The 23,893-nt window shown below is 42.5% G+C and overlaps 1 protein-coding gene across 2 annotated transcripts in view; it reads left to right on the top strand.

Annotated features, from left to right (window-relative positions):
- Positions 1-15,279, top strand: part of atp9b (ATPase phospholipid transporting 9B) — a gene marked incomplete at its 5' end in the record, with an annotated part of 34,414 nt that extends 19,135 nt beyond the window's left edge. The window contains 16 exons of one of the 2 annotated variants that reach the window (XM_080837418.1): positions 696-983; positions 5,288-5,449; positions 5,904-5,996; positions 6,730-6,813; positions 7,222-7,392; positions 7,622-7,720; positions 7,860-7,949; positions 9,612-9,756; positions 10,009-10,073; positions 10,348-10,503; positions 10,655-10,719; positions 11,034-11,142; positions 11,401-11,458; positions 12,660-12,863; positions 13,829-13,861; positions 15,053-15,279. In XM_080837418.1, coding sequence (XP_080693544.1) covers positions 696-983; positions 5,288-5,449; positions 5,904-5,996; positions 6,730-6,813; positions 7,222-7,392; positions 7,622-7,720; positions 7,860-7,949; positions 9,612-9,756; positions 10,009-10,073; positions 10,348-10,503; positions 10,655-10,719; positions 11,034-11,142; positions 11,401-11,458; positions 12,660-12,863; positions 13,829-13,861; positions 15,053-15,189 — 1,959 coding nt within the window. In that variant the 3' untranslated portion in view covers positions 15,190-15,279. The remainder of the gene's footprint in view (positions 1-695; positions 984-5,287; positions 5,450-5,903; positions 5,997-6,729; positions 6,814-7,221; positions 7,393-7,621; positions 7,721-7,859; positions 7,950-9,611; positions 9,757-10,008; positions 10,074-10,347; positions 10,504-10,654; positions 10,720-11,033; positions 11,143-11,400; positions 11,459-12,659; positions 12,864-13,828; positions 13,862-15,052) is intronic. The other variant, XM_080837417.1, reaches the window with a different exon arrangement.
- Between the last annotated feature and the right edge of the window lie 8,614 nt (positions 15,280-23,893).

Below are 23,893 nucleotides of genomic sequence, written 5' to 3'. Positions count from 1 at the left end.
CATCAGGAGGCCAACTTCTGACCTGTGGATTACTAGCATCATGCTAACAACAGAGATAAGAGACAGACACGGATTACAAAAACAACAATCTGGGCTTTATGAATGGTTTTATCTAGTATTAAATAGATAGTGTAGGGGGGCACTGTAGCTCACACAGTAGCCTCGACTCACAGGTTCGAATCCGGCCCGATGCCATTTCTCCTGTGTACTCCCCACCTCTTCTCCCTATCATTTCCTGTCCAACTCTGCACTATTCTATCAATTAAAGGCATGAAAGGCCAAAAACAAATCTTTAAAAAAAAAAAAAAAAAAATAGATAGTGTATTCATATGTATAGCCTTTGAATGCCAGCTGGTGATTTTTTTTTATTATTTGGTGGGGTTATTTTGGCCTTGTGTCAAAAGGTAATAAATAAACAGTTATAGCTTCAATATATAGTAGTAATGTGCAGAAGAAGAAAGACGTTTCCTCTACCGATGATACACCAGGTGCATTGCAATTAAAGGACAGCACAGTGAAACAAACCAAGTTTTCTTTTTTGTAATGACAAATAAGCTTTTTCGTGACCAGTTTTTCAGATAAGTTCCACCATGTACTATGAAATGAGGTAGAGTAGTGTTCTTGGATCAGTTGCTCCCTTTCAGATTGTGATTGTGTATTTGACCTCTGACCTCTCTGACCTGTTCCATCTCCAGCAGCCCAGTGGTGGTGGCAGTAGTGGGACTGGTGGAGGCGGCAGCACCACCACCTCCGCTTCTGGTTCAACCCCGCCACGCAGCAAGGCCCAGCAGCCGGCGGCGCCCAAGGTCCGCAAGAGCGTGAGCAGCCGCATCCATGAGGCGGTGAAGGCCATTGCGCTATGCCACAACGTCACGCCCGTCTACGAGTCACGCGCCGATGCCAATGGCGATGCGGAGGCCGCAGAGGCTGACCAGGACTACTGCGATGACAACCGCACCTACCAGGCCTCCAGCCCGGATGAGGTGAGAGGCTGTGGCAACATCAAACACACACAGGGAGACCCAACACATATAACACACAAATGTAACAAAACTTAGAAAGTAGACAATACAGGGAAGGTGTTCATACACAGAAGTATCTTTAGTCTCTAAAAGTGGCTTTAAAAGTTTAAAAAACTAAAGTTGAGTGTAATATAAAGAATGTCCCAAGTACAGAGAAGCACATGCGACAGCCCCTCTGAAATGTGTTATTGGTGTATGTGTCCAAAACAATCATCAAATAAGATAGGCGCCAACATTCATTATTAATAGAACAGAAATGCAGTGAGTTTTTATTTTCAATCTGCGTGGAAAGTGCTGATTTGTGACATTTCTGCATCAGGGGTTTTACTTCTTCAGGTCTAGGTTCCTGTAGAATCGGTTTCTTCAGAATAGTTTGTCTGTGGAGTCACTGCTTGGCGGGAATGCAGCATTTTCCCCAAGCTGGATGGTAATAAACGCCAGAATCGAAGGGGAGAGAATGACATAAATTCTGAAATGAAAAAGACCTACAGGTATTATTCATCTGAAGATATCAGTCATGACATCTAGAATACCAGTTTTTCTGTTCATGGTAAATGACATTACAGCTTGCAGTCGTAGTGGTTTGCTGTTGTGGCATTTATACATTCCAACAGAAGTTCAAACACAAATTATCTATCTAGAAATGGAAAAAAGAATTGACTGATACAATTTTTAAAGAATTGACTGATAAAATCACGTTCAGAATTGACATTTTCAAAGCATTTATTATTTCCTGGAGTGGTCAGTTTGATGACTTCTACTGTATAGAGATGGATCAATACTTCAATTGAATAGAGTGATGTTGAAGGACATGTTGTACAGTGGCCATTGTTTTGGGTAGAGCCTGCTTATCCCCCATGTTCCCTCCCCTCCATGAGCTTGGTATCTGCCCCAGTCTCTGACCCACACATGGACAGCCCCTTCTGTTGTTCAGGTCATGTCATTGATAATCATTCCCAATCAATTCTTCATGAAAAGATTAATCAATTAACTTTTTTTTTTTGCAATGGAATCCAACTGTCCCTTACTTGAAGTCAATAACATCCTTTTCTCATAATGTCATGCCAAGAACATCATGACATTGAGTTTGGTCATTCTTGACTCACATCATTGTGCTCAAACAGCAGCGGCCACATCCGCTGTGCCGCTGAGATGACGGACGGCCTTTATGAATCACAGCTGTCTGACTCACAAAAGAAGGTTCAGTGTGCTCACGAAGACGAGTGAGTCACTGACCATCACTGTCTTAACTGACGGCATGGTAAATTATGTTGACTAGGAGGCAGGAGTAACTAGAAGAACTAGTATGCAGTTGGTGGAAGTGACATCTTTACAGGGCTTGTCATTTAATGAGGATATTTCTTCCTCTGTTCTGTGTAGCACATCCCAGTGGCACTCTTGGCAGAGGAGGCAGGGCACTCATGACTTAAACTGCTGCTCTGGGGTCAGTATCTGTAGCTGAGGCTGTGTGAAGAGAGACAAAAGTGCTGACCCCAGTTCTGCCTTGTGGAGCAGATGCTGCTGCGGTCACGGGGTATAAATCACCCGCGGGGGTCAAAGTTCAGGAAGTGCCCATTTGTAGGTCAGAACTGTAAAACACTCCCTCAAAGAGCAGATGGAGAGGGAACATGCAGAGAACCGGATACAATGTGCTGGAACGGTCCGAAGGGATAGAGAACTCCCGTGGAGAATATGAAGGGGAGAGAGAGAGAGAGATAGAGAGAAAAGGAAGGAAAGAACTTGTCTGCTGTAGTAGGAGTTCTTTAAGAGTCTTTTAACTCTGAGCATAGAGTTGTATACGAAGTCTCAGTACTCTTTACCTCGAACAAATGAGATTCACATCACATGAGATTGAGATCCACATAACAATTTTTTGTTTTCGGATGTTTTGCTAGCCTGGTTTCATATAGCCGGAAACGGTTTCATAGATTGGAATGTCAGCTTTATGTTACTTTAATATAAAGCTATTCAATTCTAAATCCCATTGGTAAAACTGGCTATTACCCCTGGCTGAATTTATTGTGTGTAAATCCTTTTGCTAACATAAAAAAAAAAAAAAACGCTGCATGGATTCCAAACACCACATGTTCCTGTTCCCTGTAGAACAGCTCGTGGTGTGGTCCACACAATAAGTCAGCTCGAGTCCCGGTCCCTGTGCCTCTCTGGGAGGAATCATTTGGGTGGGAATGTGGAGGTTTCCCCTTTTCCTCTCTCAGGACGTGCACTTGAGGCGAAGCCAACATTCTGCAGAGCGCTGCTATCCGACTTGAAGGCTCCATCTGTAATTTCTGCAGTCTCCGCAATTTTATTTCGCTGGACATAAAACGACTAAAAAAGGAAATGTTGAGGGATTCAGTCTCCTCACCATGGCTGGCAGTGATTTTCCTGGGGTTCCACTCTTGAGGTGGGAGGATGGTTACATTGAGGAACATATTAATTAGTTACTAAAGAAACAATTATTATCGCATCATTCATTTCATTGAAATACATCTTCTTTCTGTCTTTTTCTTTTTTACGTTACGTTCTCTCCATTTTCTCCAATACTAACAAACTGACAAATATACAGCCGCGGAAAAAATTAAGAGACCACTTCAAAATTATCAGTTTCTCTGGTTTTACTGTTTATTGGTATGTGTTAAAGTAAAATGTACATTTTAGTTTTATTCTATAACCTACTGGCAACATTCCTACCAAATTTCAAATAAAAATATTGTCATTTAGATCATTTATTTGCAGAAAAATGACAATTGGTCAAAATAGCAAAAAAGAGGCAGTGTCTTCAGATCTCGAATAATGCAAAGAAAACAATTTCATATTCATTTTTAAACTACACAATACTAATGCTTTAACTTAGGAAGAGTTCAGAAATCAATATTTGGTGGAATAACCTTGATTTAAAATCACAACTTTCATGTGTCTTGGCATGCTCTCCACCAGTCTTTCACATTGCCGTTGGGTGACTTTATGCTACTCCTGGCGCAAGAATTCAAGCAGCTCGGCTTCTTTTCATGGCTTGTGACCATCCATCTTCCTCTTGATCACATTTCAGAGTTTTTTTTATGGGATTCAGGTCTCGAAATTGGGCTGGCCATGACAGGGTCCTGATCTGGTGATACTCCATCCACACCTTTACTGGCCTGGCTGTGTGGCATGGAGCATTGCCCTGCTGGAAAAAACACTTCTCAGAGTTGGGGAACATTGTCAGAGCAAAAGGAAGCAAGTTTTTCTTACGGGACAACGTTGTACTTTGCCTGGCTGAGGTTTGTAAAAGACCATAAGGATTGAACCAAAGTGGACTGGAGGGTCTCCTAGTTCGTCTTCTCTGATGAGTCCAATTTTCAGCTTTGCCCAACACATGGTCGTCTGATGGTTAGACAGAGACCTGGAGAGGCCTACAAGCCACAGAGTCTTGCACCTACTGTAAAATTGGACTCATCAGAGAAGACGAACTAGAAGACCCTCCAGTCGGCTTTGGTTCAATCCTTATGGTCTTTTACAAACCTCAGCCAGGCAAAGTACAACGTTGTCCCGGAAGAAAAACTTGCTTCCTTTTGCTCTGACAATGTTCCCCAACTCTGAGAAGTGTTTTTTCCAGCAGGGCAATGCTCCATGCCACACAGCCAGGCCAGTAAAGGTGTGGATGGAGTATCACCAGATCAGGACCCTGTCATGGCCAGCCCAATTTCGAGACCTGAATCCCATAAAAAAAACTCTGAAATGTGATCAAGAGGAAGATGGATGGTCACAAGCCATGAAAAGAAGCCGAGCTGCTTGAATTCTTGCGCCAGGAGTAGCATAAAGTCACCCGACGGCAATGTGAAAGACTGGTGGAGAGCATGCCAAGACACATGAAAGTTGTGATTTTAAATCAAGGTTATTCCACCAAATATTGATTTCTGAACTCTTCCTAAGTTAAAGCATTAGTATTGTGTAGTTTAAAAATGAATATGAGCTTGTTTTCTTTGCATTAATCGAGATCTGAAGACACTGCATCTTTTTTGCTATTTTGACCAATTGTCATTTTTCTGCAAATAAATTATCTAAATGACAATATTTTTATTTGAAATTTGGTAGGAATGTTGCCAGTAGGTTATAGAATAAAACAAAAATGTACATTTTACTTCAACACATACCAATAAATAGTAAAACCAGAGAAACTGATAATTTTGAAGTGGTCTCTTAATTTTTTCCGCGGCTGTATATGGATTTCCAATTACTCCAGAAAATAATGGCCGGGTGGTCTGTATCTGTGTGTGGTTGTTTAGGTGGCCCTGGTGCGCTGGACAGAGAGTGTGGGCCTGACGCTGGTGAACCGTGACCTGACCTCCCTGCAGCTGAAGACATCCTCGGGGCAGATCCTCACCTATTTCATCCTGCAGATCTTCCCCTTCACCTCTGAGAGCAAGCGCATGGGCATCATCGTCAGGGTTTGTGTTTACAGATTGTGTGTGTGTGTGTGGCTGTGTGTGTGTGTGTGTGTGTGTGTATGTGGCTGCATTTGTTTGTGCGTGTGTGTGTGTGTGTGTGTGTGTGGCTGCGTTTGTTTGTGTGTTTGTGTATGGCTGCGTTTGTGTGTGTGTGGCTGTGTTTGTGTGTGTTTGCGCAAGTATGTTTGTCTGCCTGTGTAGCGGCTGCTGTACAATGTTTTGTCACGATACATGTGTTTACATGTGTGATGCATTGTGTGTTTTGGTACGGAAAAAAACAATATTTACAGTTTTGTGAGACAGTGTGTACAGGATATGGGTCAGAAAGAAGCAAATGTCAGTTAAGGTAAAACAATGTGTTTGATTATGAAAAGTTCTAGAGGTGACATGTCCAGAGTGATGCTTTTATCATGTTTTTTTGTCGATTAAAAACTCCCATTGTTTCCCATTGTAGGAAGAGGCCACGGGTGAAATCACCTTCTACATGAAAGGGGCTGATGTTGCCATGGCGGGCATCGTGCAGTACAATGATTGGTTGGAAGAAGAGGTAACCACTTAAGTTGTAGGGCACGCTAAAATTGGCAAATTTTTGCACGTCCTTTCATTATTGTACAGTTGGAAGTTTTGATTTTTAGTGACCATTTTTTTAATACCGTATTTGCAGTTATCGATTTTTAGTCACCACGATCTCTGTTTATCCAGTTTGACAGGCTGTCCTTATCAAGGACAATTCACAATAGCAATAATCAGCATAGTGACGGGCCACCCAAAACAAATCCGATTCAGATGTTCATAATTGTATCGACACTCTCAGACAGTCCAGGACTGGAGGGGGACTGTTTATTAATTAATGAGTGACCCACTTCATGTGGACTTCCTGGGTGCGACGTGAAATGTCATAATTCTCCGATGTGGTGTTAATGATGTTGTCTTGACGACTGGCCACATGTCAATAAGTAATCAGGCAGTCAGCGGGAGCGTGCCAGATGTTCATATCAGAAATAAATGCCATGCCCCACGCATGGCCACTGACACACACACACACACACACACACACATGCCCTCAGGCCAGATATTTGTTCATTGATCTTATGTGTTTCCATAAGGGTTTGGGAGGTTCATTGTTAATTAACATCATGCAGGGTTTTTTTTTGGGGGGGGGGGGGGTGTTTTTGTCTGTAATCGTCCTCTCCTGCTCTTTCATTATTTAACATTTATTTAACGTATTTATTCATTAATCCCCACATCCATCCTTACATCCTCCTGTTTCTCTGCTTCAGTGTGGTAATATGGCCAGAGAGGGGCTTCGCACTCTTGTAGTTGCCAAGAAGTCTTTGTCAGAGGAGCAGTATCAGGACTTTGAGGTATGTGATAATAAAAACATCATATTATTGCATACTGTATTTATGTGGTGTGTCTGGTGCCCTCTCCCACGATTCACAGTTATTCTTCTGATCAAAACTCAAAGCACACCTTCGCTCTGTTTCTCTTTCACCTGACTTTTTTTTATTTTACCCATCTGCCTCCCACTCTATTACACTCAATCCTTGGCTAACCTGCAATCCATCTCCACTCCCCTCTTTGCCCACTATCTCCTCCTTTTCCTTTTCCCTTGGTCTCCTTGTCTCTCTCTCTTTCTCTCTCTCTCTCTCTTTGTCTCCCCCTCTCCCTCATCTCTCTCTCTCTCCCCCCTCCCTCATCTCTCTTTCTCCCCTCCCTCATCTCTCTCGCTCTCTCTCTCTCTCTTCTCCCCCCCTCTCCCCTCCCTGCAGAGTCGCTACACTCAGGCCAAGCTGAGCCTGCATGACCGTGCTCTGAAGGTGGGGGCCGTGGTGGAGAGTCTGGAGCGGGAGCTGGAGCTGCTGTGCCTGACTGGGGTGGAGGACCAGCTGCAGGCCGACGTCAGGCCCACGCTGGAGCTGCTGAGGAACGCTGGGATTAAGGTGCGGAAACATTCACACACACACACACACGCGCACGCGCACACTCACACTCACACTCACACTCACACTCACACTCACACTCACACTCACACTCACACTCACACTCACACTCACACTCACACTCACACTCACACTCACACTCACACTCACACTCACACTCACTTGGCATGTCCACGTGGGTGCTGTATTGAGGGCCATAGTCTCATCTCCTCTCTTTGCTTTCCTCCAGATCTGGATGCTGACTGGTGATAAGTTGGAGACGGCCACGTGCATCGCCAAGAGCTCCCATCTGGTGAACAGGAGTCAGGACATCCACGTCTTCAGACCGGTACAAGAGCAGGGCTTATTTCCGCAGTTAATACAGTTTGTTTGATTCAGCTCAGGGGTTGAATATCTTCTACGTCTGTAGCGCAGAATTATTTGCACTGCAAAAAATAAATAACACATCTCTCGTGACCGTGTCATAGGTGTCTAACAGGAGTGAAGCTCACCTGGAGCTCAATGCCTTCAGGCGGAAACACGACTGTGCCCTTGTTATCTCCGGAGACTCACTAGAGGTGGGTGCAGCCAAACATCTCATGAAACTGTGAATTGATGTTCAATAGAGATCCATTCGGTGAAAACAGTATATGCCCCTTTCCGATTTCTTCAGATTTTTGCACATTTGTCACACAATTTATAAATGTTTCAGATCATAAAACAAATTTTAATATAAGACAAAAACAACCTGAGTAAACACAAAATGTAGAGAAAAAAAACAGCTGCAATCTTAAGAAATTCACGAAAGTCATTGACATTTATCAGTTTGGAAAGTGTTACAAAGCCAGACAACAACGGACCCCCAGGCAGATGAAGCCTACCTTCTCTCCCACCACAAGCCTTCTTCTCTTCCAATGGTCTTTTTTTTCCTCAATAAAATACTGGCCTCCTACTCCGGCCATCCCTGTATGATTCCTGTAAATGCAATGGCATGTGACTCACTTCTCCCAGTTTGGCTAAAACAAAAGAGAACACACAAAAACCCTCTTGCTGTGTAGCCAAGCTGACCCACCTCCATCTGGGCTTCTCGCCTGAGAAAACCAACAACGTATTTAGTCCATACAAAAGAGCAACTCTATCGATACCTCAGTCTCTTACACCATCGCAAGTTTTCAGCACAGGCTCCCCATCATTGCAATTAAAAGATATCCCCACCCTTACTGAGGGACGGTCAGCTGTACATTTACGGACGCAGCAGGTGTCAGTCATTTATTAAACAAAGAAATGATCTGATCAAAATATAAAGGCATAAGTGTACTAAAGTGTATACATGTACGTAACACTGGGTGGCAAAAAGGGCATCCATGGAAGACTTAAAACCACTGTTGACCACAAAGAACACGGCTTGTCATCACATCTTCCAAAAAAAACATCTTGATGATGACCAAGACTTCTGGGATATAATTCTGTAGACTGATGAGTCAAAAGTGGAACTTTGTGGAAGACATTGATCCCATTTCATCTTGCGTAAAGCTAACACAGCATTCCACAATATGAACTCTATACCAACAGTCATGGTGGTGGTCTGGTCTCTGCCAGAAAATCCTAAAAGAGAATGTGTGGCTATCCGTTTGTGACCTAAAGCTCAAGCACAGTAAAGCTATGCAGCAGTACAATGATCTGAAGCATACAAGCTCATCCACCTCTGAATGACTCAAAGAAAACAAAAAGCGGTCATGAAACAAAAGTCGGGACTTGAATCCTATTAAGATGCTGTGGCATGACCTCAAACAGGCAGTTCATGCTCAAAAACCCTGTGGCTAATTAAACAATTCTGGAAAGAAGAGCGGGCCAAAATTGTAATTGCTAAATTTTGGCCACAAACATTTGATTGCAGTTGTTGCCACTGAGGACAACCAGTTATTAGGTTTAATGTTTATTATTTTTCACATGGGTGACCATTTGACTATCCTTTCACCTCTAATAAATGGAATGATCATTAAAAGCTGCATTTTGTGTTTACTTACGTTGTCTTTGTCTTATATTAAAATTCATTGAATGATTTGCAACAGTTAAACGTGAAAAATAACCACAAATAGAAGACATCGGCAGGGGGGCTAATGTGTGTGTGTGTGGGTTTCTTTCTTTCTTTCTGTGTTCTGTGCCCTGTGCCAGCATGGCAGCCTTGAGACTGAGACTTGAGACTGGCTGATGTGCCTGTGTCTGTCTCCTCTCTGCAGGTGTGTCTGCGGTACTACGAGCATGAGTTTGTGGAGCTGGCGTGTCAGTGCCCGGCGGTGGTGTGCTGCCGCTGCTCGCCCACTCAGAAGGCCCAGATCGTCAAGCTGCTCCAGCAGCACACCAACAACCGCTGCTGTGCCATAGGTCAGCAGCATCACAACAACACCTGAGCCACTTCATAGAACATAGAACTGATCGCATGCTGTTAAAGGTGGAGCATGGAACACTGGAATTGCAGTAATTCACTTTGTCCACTAGAGGGTGATCTATGTTAAATAAAGTCTGCAGGATCTGCATCAGTGCCCTGTCATAAGAGATATACTATGGAAGCAATCCCAGTCAGAGGTCATAACCCAGCAGGAGATGTTTTTTAATAATGTCCTTTTTCACCTGTAGGAGATGGTGGGAATGATGTCAGTATGATCCAGGCAGCAGACTGTGGTATTGGCATTGAAGGAAAGGTAGGGAATACTCCCCACAGTTCTGCATGCTTAACACACGCTGGCAGATATTCAACCCTTAAACGCACTGAGCACACATTTTCTAAAAATATTCAGCGAGCGCATGAAAAATACCTTGTTATCCATCCAACGCAGCCATGACGTCCCTCTTTTTTATGATCTGAACATAGGAGAACGCATGTTGTGTTACTTTACGTTATCTGGGGACAGTAGTTTTGCTTCCATTTGGTCTCATGCTTCATGAAAACCTGTATGCCGCCCCCACCCCCCGCAGGAGGGTAAGCAGGCGTCTCTGGCCGCTGACTTCTCCATCACGCAGTTCAAGCACATCGGCAGGCTGCTCGTGGTGCACGGGCGCAACAGCTACAAGCGCTCGGCGGCACTGGGCCAGTTCGTCATGCACCGCGGCATGATCATCTCCACCATGCAGGTCAGAGCCTTGACTCTCCCTGAAGAGTTCTGGATCCACACTAAAACCAGTGGAATACCAGTGTCATATCTTGTTTATGTGTTGTGTAAACGTTTATGATGGCACACTCTGGGTATGGCTTTACCTTTGCGTTGTGTTTTTTTATATACAGGCCGTGTTTTCCTCTATTTTCTACTTCGCCTCTGTGCCCTTATACCAAGGCTTTCTTATGGTGGGGTACGTAGCATTTGATATTATACCTGTGGATTGCCCTCTTTCAGTTTGATGTATTTCATTTGTTTGTATGGATCAGTTACAATAATGAAACCTAAGGGACTAGTTTAACATCTTTTTCCGAACTCTGTACTGAATGAAGTCACTCTCCCTCTCCTCTCCTTTCTCTTCCTCTCCCTCACTACTCTCCATCTCCATCTCTCTCTCCCTCTCTCCTTCTCCATCTCTCTTCCTCTCCCTCTCCCTCTCCTCTCTCTCTCTCTCTCTCTCTCTCTCTCTCTCTCTCTCTCTCTCTCTCTCTCTCCTGTGATGTGCAGCTATGCCACCATCTACACCATGTTCCCTGTGTTCTCCCTGGTGCTGGACCAGGATGTGAAGCCTGAGATGGCTCTGCTGTATCCAGAGCTGTACAAGGACCTTACCAAGGTGAGTGCTGCTCTCCTCTCTCCATGCGCTGGAGATGAAAGTGCAGAGTACAGACCCTAAGGGCTTTCCATAGCACAGCGTTGGCCATCTCTGTAAGTCCATAGAGATGATCTTTCATAAACACTTCCCATGTGTTAAAAACAAAGTGCAGTCCCTTATGCACTGTGTGTTTGTTTGTTTGTTTATCTATTTGTTTGCTTGTGTGTATGTTTTGGGTGTATTTGAACTAATATGCTTCTTCCTTTCTCTGACCTACAGGGTCGCTCCTTGTCTTTCAAGACATTCCTTATTTGGGTACTGATAAGTGTGTACCAAGGTAATGAATACTTTCTGTTGAAACAAACAGTCAGTCTGTTTGTTTGAAGGTCATTGCTAAAAGTTGCTCACTGTTCACACTTGAACACGAATGGTACTATCTATATTTCAATACCAACTGCCAAATCAAATTTCAATACCAACAACCTTTCATATCATATTCTCAAAGACTGTGTGTTTTTAGTGTGTATATATATGTATGACGTGTGGAATAATAATAATAATAATGCATTTTATTTGTATAGCACACTTTCACATACAAAGATTTCTCAAGGTGCTTAACAGGGTCACAATAGCAATTTAAAGCGGTGCATTCAAAAACAATACAGAAAAGAAATTAAAAAAACTGAAACCAGGACTTTAGGAGAAGGCAGATATAAAAAGTTGGGTTTTGAGGTGGGATTTAAAAGAATATATGAATATATATATATTTATATATATGAATATATATAAATATATGTCTTTGGGAAAAGCAGTACAGAAATATTTTGGTATTTCAAATATGGCAAAAGGTTAACTGAGGTATCTGTGCCCCTGTCACCACAACATTTGTCTCTCTCACTGTCCAAAAGCAACATAGTCAAAGCAGCTTGTACTGTCCGACACACAGGTGTGTGCCCCGCGTCCATCAGCTTTGACAGACAAAGCAGCCTCGCGCTCTCACTGCCCACCCCACTCTCCTGCGGGCAGCTCAAACCACCTGGCCAACTCTGATATGATGTGCTGATCTTATAGGTCGTCTGGACATGGTTTAAACCAAAGGGTCCTCAAACCCCCTTGACTCCAGACCGGCATCTCTCCCATCTACGCCTGATCTAAGCACAATTGAGTAAAGCCAGTGTGTTCATGGGGGTTTGGATTAATTGAATCAGGTGTGCTTGGCCTATCAAGAGGCAAGTTTGATTCATTTCATCTAGGCAAGCGGGACACATTGAAGACAGTGATGTGCAGGGCGGCCCCAGGAGTAGGACTGACCACCTCTGATTTAAGCAACACTGTTAACACACTAGATGTGCCGTCATGCAGGCGTGCTCTAGATAATAGCAGATGTGTGAGTTTGAACAGTAAACACCTCTATCTTCATTCCAACCTGGTGATTTTGGATGTTTGATGTAATTCTTTGGTGGTCTCCGGTCGCTGAGAGGCCCCCCGGCTGGTTAACCCCAACAACCCCTCCTGTGCTTTCTCCTCATCTCCCACAGGGGGCATCCTGATGTACGGGGCGCTGCTGCTGTTCGAGTCGGAGTTCGTCCACGTGGTGGCCATCTCGTTCACGGCGCTGGTGCTGACGGAGCTGCTGATGGTGGCGCTGACGGTGCGCACCTGGCACTGGCTCATGGTGGTGGCCGAGTTCTTCAGCCTGGGCTGCTACCTGGCCTCGCTCGCCTTCCTCAACGAGTACTTTGGTAAGGGCGCCCCCGTCTTCCATGTGGACAGTCTTTACCAGGGGTTGGGATGGAAATGATGGGCTTCACAGAGGGGGTTTATGAATCATTTGTGAAAATGTGATTTCGTTTTTTTTAGTTGGTGTTTTGTGTGTGTGTGTGTGTGTGTGTTTCTTTAGAAGTTTTTAATATACACAGCTATGGTTTATCACTTTTTAGCAGTATGGTTACTCTATATTTAGCCAGTCAATCAAGAGAAACATTGAAAAAAAAAATTCTCTAAACATTCGACCTTGATTATTAGCAAGAGAGGTATGTTCTCTGTAGTTAGTAATACTAACTTATGGAAGGCGGCCATGGGTCAGTACACTATTGTTTGAACAGTTATTTTCAATCCTGAGATGAGGACAAAATCATGGTTAAATGTACAGAAAGCCACGGCACAACTATCACATAATGAAGACAACATAATTATACAACACAAGTTAAATGCTAGCTCCTCAGGAAATACAACACTGACACATTTTTTCTGTAGAGTGGCCTAGGCTATTCCAGGCAACTCGGCTTCACAAATTGTTAATTACTAGAAAAGGTGAATCAACTGATCGAGTTATTGGCAGACTAGAGGCCTTGATAAGGTCATGTTTTAGATGGCATGGAATTTTCCGCAATAGCGTTGCTTAGGATTCCGGAATATCTCATGCTTACTTCTACTGTGTGCTCACAGAGGCTTGCCTTTCTCTCTTTAACTTTCCTCTCTTTGCCTTCACATCACTCTCTCCCCTTCTGACCTGTGCTGTTTTGGATTTTCATTCTCCCTCACACTCGCTCACTCTTTGGCTCTCCTTGATCTTGCATTGTCTGACCTCTTTCCCTCTCCTGTTACCTCTTCGATTACATGTTTTCCACCCTCCTCATTCACTCTCTCCTTCTCTCCCTCCTTACTTTCCCCTCTCTTTCTCTCTCTCTTTTTCTCTTTGGGACAGGCTTAGGCAGAGTCTCTCTTGGAGCGTTTCTGGGTAGGTGTGCCACTCAGGGTGGGGGCTCGCCCCTACTTCTATCCCCGTTTTTTTCCACCTCCCTTCTTCATCTCTCGTTCTGCTCCTCTCAACCTTCTGCTGCATCCTTTCGACCAGACGTCCAACTCCAGTGAACCATCCCGTCCTCCTTGGACCATGATCAGTTCGCCCTCTCTCTTTGCCCTGTACCCTCGCACCCAATGGGCAGAAATCCTGATCTCAGATCATGTTTCTGTTTCTAAGATCTAGTCCATCCAAACTTATCCCCAGGGTTGCTCCTTCCTCGGCGACCATTCCATCAAAGTGCATGTCTACATGCCCCTCTATAAACTTGACCTCCACCTCACGTGCCCGACCCATTCTTCAAAACATTGTGTGAACTCTGCTGTGTGTGATGGTGTAATGCATTGTGACTCATCGGGTGCTCTCAGATGAATGATTCCAGTGCCGTACGTCTTGTCCCACCTTACATTACCTTGCTGTATTGGTCCAGATGTTTGAAAAGGTGAAAACAGTTTTTCTAGCATTAGTTGCATGCACTCACCTGATCGACAGTCATCCCAACAGGTCAGCCCGATGAACCAACATCAGTATCATCCCAAACACATCTTAACCACTCACTGGATGTGGACTGAAGTTGCTTGCTGTGTTGACCTACTCTCAGCCATGTATTCATACCCATTCAAATGTCTTTCCATTGGTGCAGTGCATCTCTCAACACACTTCCTCAGTGTATTTTGAAATGTATCTAATAGTTGTTGTTTAGAAAAAGGGTTAAGCACTCACTCGGTATGGTATGGTTACTAAAAATAGAAACTTACATACAGGTTTCTTTCTGTTTTTATAGAAAGTCTGCATTATGTCATGTTGCATCTTTTGTGCAAAATGAGTTTGTTGCTTTAAAACTGAGTCCAGGGCAGTAAACAAAGATAAGTGTGTATAGTCTTTAAAAGTGAGTCTAATGAGTGAAAAGCACTGGTTTTGGAGTGTGTGTTTTAGTCCACTACCTCAGCGCTAGAGGTCTCTTTCATGACAGCCAGCACCAGTGCTGCTGAGATTTAGCTGGTTCTCTGACCATTGTATGGGTTGGTTTAGGTTCTCTCATCATTATTCATGTGTCTATCTATCTATCTTTCTCTCTCTTTCTCTTTCTATCTCTCTCTCTCTCTATCTCTCTCCCTACTTTCTCAGACTTGGGCTTTATCGCTACCAAGGCCTTCTTGTGGAAAGTGTCGGCCATCACGGTGGTGAGCTGTCTGCCCCTCTACATCATCAAGTATCTCAAGAGGAAGTTCTCTCCCCCCAGCTACTCCAAGCTCTCCTCGTGAGCTCTTCCTCTTGAGCTGTTCCTCATGAGCTCCTCCTCCTCCTTGGCACAAGACAAGACATTTTTAATGGCACATACATGGATACACTGGACTGGCACAGAACAAGAGAGAATTAAATGTATGATGTCACGAAGAGTGGACTATACATGGGTAATCTGATAAACTTGAAAAGACAGTTGCAGCATAGAATTGAAAAGGGGAAAAAAATGAATGACATCAATGGCCTTCTTTTTTTGGGATGCGTATCTGCTGAATTGGTCCTTCTTAGCTTTCAATCATGAACACTCCATTTTTTCAACTTTTTTTGTATGTGCAACTTGAATCTGTTTGGTTGTTTGTTGTTTGTTTTTTTGGTGTAAGTTGTGATCTACTCAATGCTTTTGTATTACCAACCTGCTACCTGGGAAAACTATGGCAGTATTGCAGACTTACCCCTACGCTGTAATTTTTTTTAACCAAGACCTGCAGTGAACAGCAAGCTATGTTCCCCTGAACAGCTTAAGCGCCTAACACCTGTGGTCTCTGCAGGACAGGATATAGCTGAGACCTATTTTTGTCCTCCTAGCTGTGTCCCCTGTTCGTTAACAACTCCGCTCTACGCCCTGCGCACCGGCCAGGACTGGCTCAACTTCCCAAGCACTCTGCAAGCCACCAGGAGCAGTTTTTGTTTTGTTCCGCGAACAATGTTATTTCTGCCTTGGGTTTCCAGTGTTTTTTTATAAGGCTCTACAGATTTTGTGTAGTTTGTGTGTGGGACAGAAGACATGTTGTTGGCTTTGACTTTGCTGTGACCCCTCACCTTGTTTAACTTAAATCATTCCCACTCAGACATTTACTTCTCTTGACCCCCCTGACCATTTTATGAATGTGATTTAAATGGACAGTCTATACAGATTTTACAGGTTTGCACCATTCAGCTACAGCGGCGACATGCGCTTCTTTTTTGCTATGGAGATTTTCCGTGTTTAGCCTTCTGCTTTGCAACTGTTTAATCTCTAAAACAATCATCACTGCAAATCACATCATTTGAACTTGGATAGAAATGGCAAGTGCCATGCCCTTGCTCAATATAAAAAGGGGTTATCCTCAACACATGTGCCACGGGTGTCTGGGTGTCGCATTGTGTGTGTAGTTTATTTTTATGGTAGTCGTATTTGTTTGCTAACAAAACCACATTACGTAAGTCTGCTTTGCTGGGAACAATAAGCGGACATCAGTATTTTGTTAGGATGAGTTTTATCATTCTTACCATTGTCTGTCTACACTACTATGTGTGAGGGTTTGCATGTTCGACAAAATGAACGTAAAAAAAAATGTGTATTGGTGGATTTTCTCGTCTGTCTGTGTCTGTCTGTCTGTCTGTCTGTCTGTTTGTCTGTGTGTGTGTGTGTGTGTGTGTGTGTGCGTGCGTAGAGGTGCCATGCATTGACATCACATTTCAGTTGCACTGAGGTGAAATGTTCTGATCGCTCTGATTTCCTCATGACCTACTGCATATGTCCCGTGTGGGAGCGGAGTTGTTATGTCTGTATCTGTAACTTTTTTTTTTTTGTACCCCAACACTGAATGATTCAATCACACAATCTGCTGGAGCGAAACAGATGTTTACTCTGGGAGTGTTCAGCTTTTCATGGCAACTTCTGTGCAAGATCATTGATTTTGTGTGAGCTTGCATTCCATGTCTGTTGCTTTTTAAAACTGAACATTTCTGTCCATGTTTATTAATATATGAGTTATTAAAGAGCAATAACTTTATGAAGCACCCAGAGCAATGGTTCTATTTTGCTGTGCCATTTTATTCTATTTGACCTGTTCTTGTCCCTATAGCGATGTCCTGTGCCTTGTCTGGACACTGACTTCTTTCTTTCCTTAGATTCAGTTTGTGACCACTAGGGGGAGACTTGAGGTATGCAAACGCAGTAAGTCGAAGCAGAAAGGTGTACACTCTTTCAGAAATGAATTGTCTCTGTGTAATACTTTTACTGAGAAATGAATATAGGGATTTTTTATATGGTAATATATACTGTAGGTTTGTCTGGAAAATCATTGGGATTATGGAAAACAATCTGTTATAAATGTACCCCCCACATCCCCCTCCCCTCAACACACTCCTGCGCAAACAGGAAATGTTTAGTTGGAGGGGGACCCCAGTGCTGAATGTGATGGTCTGATGGCCATAAAATGCCAGAGAACAGGGAAAAAATAACACCCTTTCATCTCATCCATGCTTCCAGGCAACAATGGGCAAAATAGTGTATGGCTATTTACAGCTATGGCCGGTCTGAACAACTGGCTGTCCACCGTCTCAGTACAATCTCTAAATGGTACCTGAAGTATGACTTCACCCTGAAGAGCAAAAGAAAAGGTCAATATTTATTTTCCAATGGATGCAGTTCTGTACCTTTTAATGTTTAGAACGTGTATTCAATGTTTAGATTTACAATTTATGACCACAGAGAGAATGTATAATAGCTGCCAGCCGTGCATGACCGCAGCACAACAATTGCTTATACAACAAATTCTACACCACAGTCAATCTTTTTAGATTTTCTGTAGTCACAGCTGTCCAGTTAATTAATGTGGCTGAACTTGACTTTCATGACATAAAATGCATCAAAACATTACCCTTATATACTTATTTGTCTTATTAAGGTCAAATAACCTGAATCAATTAGGCCTACAAAACATGACCGGGAAATCCAGCATTCACACGTTATTACTGAAGTGATTCCTTGAAGAGTGAGGCGACAATCGTGAGGAAACCAGAAAGACAACAAGATGCTTTAATGACAAGAGGGGCCAAGTGGGACGTCAAACTTCTGGACTTCAGAAATCTCAACACTTACGGGTGTGAGCCATTGATGCCAAGAATACCGGGTCAGGAGATCACAGGTAAACTTTTCTTGCCTGATGCTCATTAAGGCAAGACCCACTATGCTGCTGTTGGTCCCCACTTGAGAATGTCACAGGTAGTGTTCTAATGCATAAGAGCCTTCTCACTGTGTGTGTCTCATTAACTTTGCCCCATTAACATTGCCTTTCCTCATTTCCTCACTCAAGGATGATTTGCCCATTTGTGTTGCCTAAATAGTATTGCCAAATGCACCAAGGACTCATTGCATTACTCTCCACACTCTCTCCCCAGACCCTACTCTTACTGAACTTATTCTCATTTGCCAGCGGAGCTCTCATTCCACCCCACCCATCTGCCCTTAAATCCCTGCCCATGCTGGATCTGTGCCCACACTGGCACACTGCCACTGTAACCCGGCAACAGTCACACACAACAGGAAACAGAGTGGCTTATTCCCTCGGCATGCCAGTGTAAAAGGAGTACATTGATGAGAGACAGGAAGTCCATGTGCCGATTAGACGTGTTTGTGTCTGTGTTTGTGGACGTGGACGTGCACGTGTGTGAATGTTCAAGTGTGTGCATGAATATACATGTGATTGGGGGTGAACGGGTGTATAGATGTATAAGTATGCTCAGAACAAAGGCTTGTGGTATATGTGTGTGTCCATATGCTTGTCCAAACACACATTAGGCTCGGACATTGGGTTTCAAATACAGTACACATTTTACATTTGAATTTTTGTTCAAAGTCTATTTATGATGTGCGCTGTAAATGTATAACAGACTATGCACTCTGTGTTGCAGCATCTGTCTGACAGACAACAGATTTGTTGGATGTAATCAGACAAATATAATTCCGATAACAAAGATGTCATTCACCATTCAGATCAACCTCTCTCCTTCCCCAGTCTTTTTTTCAAACATATTCCGGAAATGTTAAAACATTTGCTACCGTAATTTTTTTTCCTGGTTGATACTAAAACAGAATGGCAGGCTGGGGTTTGGGGGTGCAGAGCCGTGGAAAGAAATGCGAGCCAAGGTCTTTTCCACTCTGTGCGGCCTTCCGACCTGCGTCATACCAGAGAGGCTAACCCACAAACCCACCAGTGCGGGGGGGTCGGGGGGGGGGGGTTGTATGGCAAGAGCGCTTTCCAGCTTCATGACATAAGAGACCCCCCTACCTCTACCCACCCACACACAGATAGACTGACTAATACTTTGTGTGTTGTGGAAAAGAAAGAGGCAATTTTTGGGGGTAACACATGCAGCATGCATAGACTACTAGATTGGCTCCAAACATTCATTCCAGAAGTTTTTTTTCTTTTCCTTTTTTTGCTTCATTTTGCTTTTCTATTCCTGTGAACACTCGAAATGTTCTGTAACTGATGTCTCCTATTTCTATACAGCTGCTACATAGAAACCCATTTTGTTTACTTTTTCGTGAAATCAGTAGAGGCTAAACTCAATCATGGAACCCTTCAGTTGCCAGGTGACCCCTCCATCTTTTGAACCACTGCCACACTCTGTAAAAGCAGTCTGTTTCCCACCTTGTATGATTGTAATGGGATGCTGATTACCCTTTTTTGTTTTTTGCTCATTATCCTACTTTGGTTTTTGCAAATTGTCCTATGTGTTTATTTTCAAAGTAATGGGACAGTCATTTACACAGATTTGCAGTCAAAAGCAGTTTTTTTAAGGAAGTGCAGATTGTTCACATTATAATTGCTTGTACCTGCACCAGAGACCAGATCAGCCCCAGGTGGACCACATGAAACCCTCAGTGTAAGATTATGAGTTTCAGAGAATTTCATGCGGCTGTCAAAGTTGGATTTGTTATATAAGCCACTGCTTTGGATGCAGACATTTATGAATATCTTAATATCGTGGTGTTTTGGAGTTTTATTTGTTGTACATACACTGTAAACCCTGCTAAGTTGAGTTTACTCAAAAAATTTGTGGAAACTGGTTGCCTTGAAATTCTTAGTAGATTAAACTTAAATTATCTTTCTTAAATGAAATGCTTTCCCAATTACTATGTACTTATTATATTAAGTTTATTAGAATGAGTTCTTGAAGTGTTTAGTTGCAAAATTCTATATCCTCCAATTTCAAGAATCATTTATTTTTTATTTTTCCAAGTAATTTGATTGAACTTTTAAACAATATAGTAATAGACAACTTATTTTAAGTTTCTCTTGTATTTTAAGTCAAGAATTACAAACGATAAACTGTTGAGCGTTTTATTGAACATTTGCATTAATAACAAATACACTTGTTTCAACAACAATCAACAAAACATTACCTGGGGGGCAGGGAAGCAAACACATAATTTGAAAAGTAAAAGAGGCTTGGTGTAGTATGTACGTGTGTGTTACAGGCGTAGTGTGTGAGTGCGTGCTTGTGTGTGAATGTGCGTACGTGTGTACGGTATGTGCAAGTGTGTGTGTGTGTGTGTGTGTGCACCTGGCTGAGACAGTGTAATGAAAAATAACTCCTTACATTCCTAATACAATACATAACTTCCTTTTGAGGGTCAATGAAGTACTTTATAATGAAACTCTTAAATTTCTTTAATCCAGTGTGTGTGTGAGTGTGTTTAATCCACCTCCTGCATGTGAAACCATAAAAGTGTGAGTGTGTGTTTGTGTAATAACAAATACACTTTTTTTCAACAACAAACAATCAACAAAACACTACCTGGGGGGCAGGGGAGCAAACACATCATTTGAAAAGTAAAAGAAAAGGCTTGGAGTAGTAATGACAGATCAGAATCAGCTGTTTAAGTGTTTATTAGAGGAGGCAAAGGCATTGCAGTGCTGTGGAAGTTTGCCACACCTCAGGGTGACAAGACAGGCTTTGCTTTCATGCACGCACACACAGACACACACACACTACACCTGTGACAGACACAGACATACATACTACACCTGTAACACACGATGCAAAGGATTCCCACTGACTTTGGCTAAATGCCTCTTGCTCAGTTGCGTCGTAAGAGAACATGGAACAGATAAAAGGAGAGGACAATCATGCACAATGCAGGTACACAATGTCTCATACACTTCTTAGTGTCAATGTTTCCTTTCATTGTGCTGCTACAGCAAATATAAAAAACACCTTTCTAGATGGTTGCATCTCACTAGCCAGCAGCAAATCGACTGTCACATACACAAGAAACTAAGTGAGAAATGTATATGAAATATGAGGACATTCTTGACAATGTCATGGTCAGAAAAAGGCATGCACTTAATACTGTTTTGTGTATTTACTGAAATAAGAGTTCATTAGCAATATATACATGAAGCTGAATTACTTACGGAGCAGGTCTTGAAGAAGGCCGCAGGATCATCACCCAACACGACGAATCAGGCACCTCATGTCAGTAGGCTCGTTTGTCTGAAAGATGATTGACATAAAGAGTACAACACAGATTATTTATCACCAGAACCTCCCCTGAATGACTATCACAAGGATCAAAGGAGATTACATTAATGATACATAGAGATGAAAGAATCAGTGCATAATAGTGACAAATACAAGCAGACACAGAAGACGGGAGAAAACATGAGTACAGGGACGACACAAAGACGTGAAGAATGGGAATGAAAGTATGGAAAGGAAAAGAGGAAAGAAGAAAAAGGATAAGGAAACAGGGTGAAGTAGACTGATATAATAAACCCACCTTTGTCTGCAGTACTTACAATTCCAAACCATCTGTGGTCTTCACCAGTTTCCACACCCCTATGAGGAAAATAAAATGTATTCATTTGATTGAATTGTTAGCTTGCAAATGTTAACGTTAACTAACAGCTGGTCAACGGGATTACATGGTACGGTTTAATTAGTAGAACTCGTTTAAAATAAGGTTTAACACCTTACATCAGCCACAGTTTTGAGAACAGTAGCCTACTTACAATCCCGAACCATCTGTGGTCTTCACCAGTTTCCACACACCTATGTGGAAAATAAAATGTATTGAGTTAATTAATGTATTCTGTTGTGAAGAGAAAGCAATATTTGCATTGGCTTAAAAGTAAATAATGCTTGCATTAGTTAAAACGCGTTTCCCTGCTCAAACACAACCCACTACTAGACAGCACGTGACCCGCTAGCGATAGCTATCTAAGATTAGCCACGAAATGTTAGCTCGCAATTGTTAACGTTAACTAACAGCTGGTCAACGGGATTACACGGTACTGTTAGTAGAACTCGTTAAAAATAAGATTTAACATCTTACATCAGCCCTTGTGTGAAAATTCTTAATTAAGCTACGCTAACGTCGACAAGTTGACTTAGCTAATATTCGGTACTGTAAACGGTGGGAACCGAACTTCGCCAGTTCACAGCTCATGGAGTGCAGAACTAACGTTAGCTATGTCTGGTCAAAACAAACGTTTAAACTGTCTATTAATATCTAGCTCTTATTGTCACGGCAAAACTACATCAGCCCTTGTGTGAAAATTCTTAATTAGGCTACGCTAACGTAGACAAGTTGATTTAGCTAACGTTCGGTACTGTAAACGGTGGAAACCGCACTTCGCCAGTTCACAGCTCATGGAGTGCAGAACTAACGTTAGCTATGTCTGGTCAAAACAAACTTTTAAACTGTCTATTAATATCTACCTCTTATTGCCACGGCAAAGCTGCTTTGCTTCGGTCTAAGTCCTTTTGCTTCGAGATTCAGTCGTCTCATAACGTGGTCAAAGAATTAATGTGAACTTACCAGATTCTCGTCAGGCAGCCCCTCCTCAAGGTGACTTTGCCGGAGCATGGGGAAAAAACGGTGATTTGCAGCTCAGGACACAGCTTGCAGATCGCTGGATCACTTCAGTTCATTGCCAAAACGAACGGAACACCGTGACTGTAGATCTGACGTCTTATTTGCAAAACTAACCACTTGTGACGAAGACATTTCAAATACAAATGCTACAATGGTAATTCAAGTGCAAAGTGCATGGATTAGATTAGATTAGTTTCAACTTGATTGTGCAGAGTAGGCTACAGGTAGGCTACAAAGACAACACAATGCAATTTGCGTCTGCAAAAAAGCAGAGTGCAATGTGTATTCAAAAGTGCAATGTGATATCCAACAATACACATTAAGGCCGAGTATTGCAGCCACAAGTCATGATTTAATAGATATAATGTGCACATTTTTTTTCTTATTTCTGATCATGAATGTTTTGTGACTTTCTACTGATAACAGTTTTAAGTGTTTGATTCGACTTTCCAAAACATGCTAGAAACCCCCAAATAAATAATAAATAGGGCCTATTAATCATGCCATGGCTCCTGAAAGTATTAGTAGCTATTCAAACCAAAATATCTCATTTAACATGCCAGAGGTGAACATCCATCCTCTTGACTTGTCAATCCAAGTACAATGTACATAAACCGTTTGTTTTATTGCAATACTATAAAATATAAGTCTATTGTAACTCAAATGAGTCGAATGAAGTTATGTTTGTTAGTGATGCTTTAAAACTAAAAACAAAAAGTACAATTTAATTAACTATGTAATTTTAAATGAAATCCGGGTTTACAGTGTAGGATATGTTCTCTTACTCCGTTGTGTGTGCGTGTGTGCGTGTGTGCGTGTGAGGGAGAGGGAGAGGGAGAGGGAGAGAGAGAGAATCCGTCTGTTTTTGATATACAACCCTTGGTGAGTGGGTTTGCCATACAGAAGCACTGTACAAAACATAAGCACTTTCACTAGAACGATTCTCACCCTGCTGCGATAGGCCACTCCACGGGCATTTTAATGCACGTCTAACTTGGTCATAAAAAAGAAACCTGGAGCTGGCTTAAATCACTGTTATGGATCAACACATTGCATTCTCTCTTAGGGCA

The sequence above is a fragment of the Sprattus sprattus genome (genome assembly GCF_963457725.1).
Source record: "Sprattus sprattus genome assembly, chromosome: 4".
Taxonomy (NCBI): Eukaryota; Metazoa; Chordata; class Actinopteri; order Clupeiformes; family Clupeidae; genus Sprattus; species Sprattus sprattus.
The sequence above is the reverse complement of the archived record's forward strand: the minus strand, read 5'-3'. Positions and strand labels throughout refer to the sequence as shown.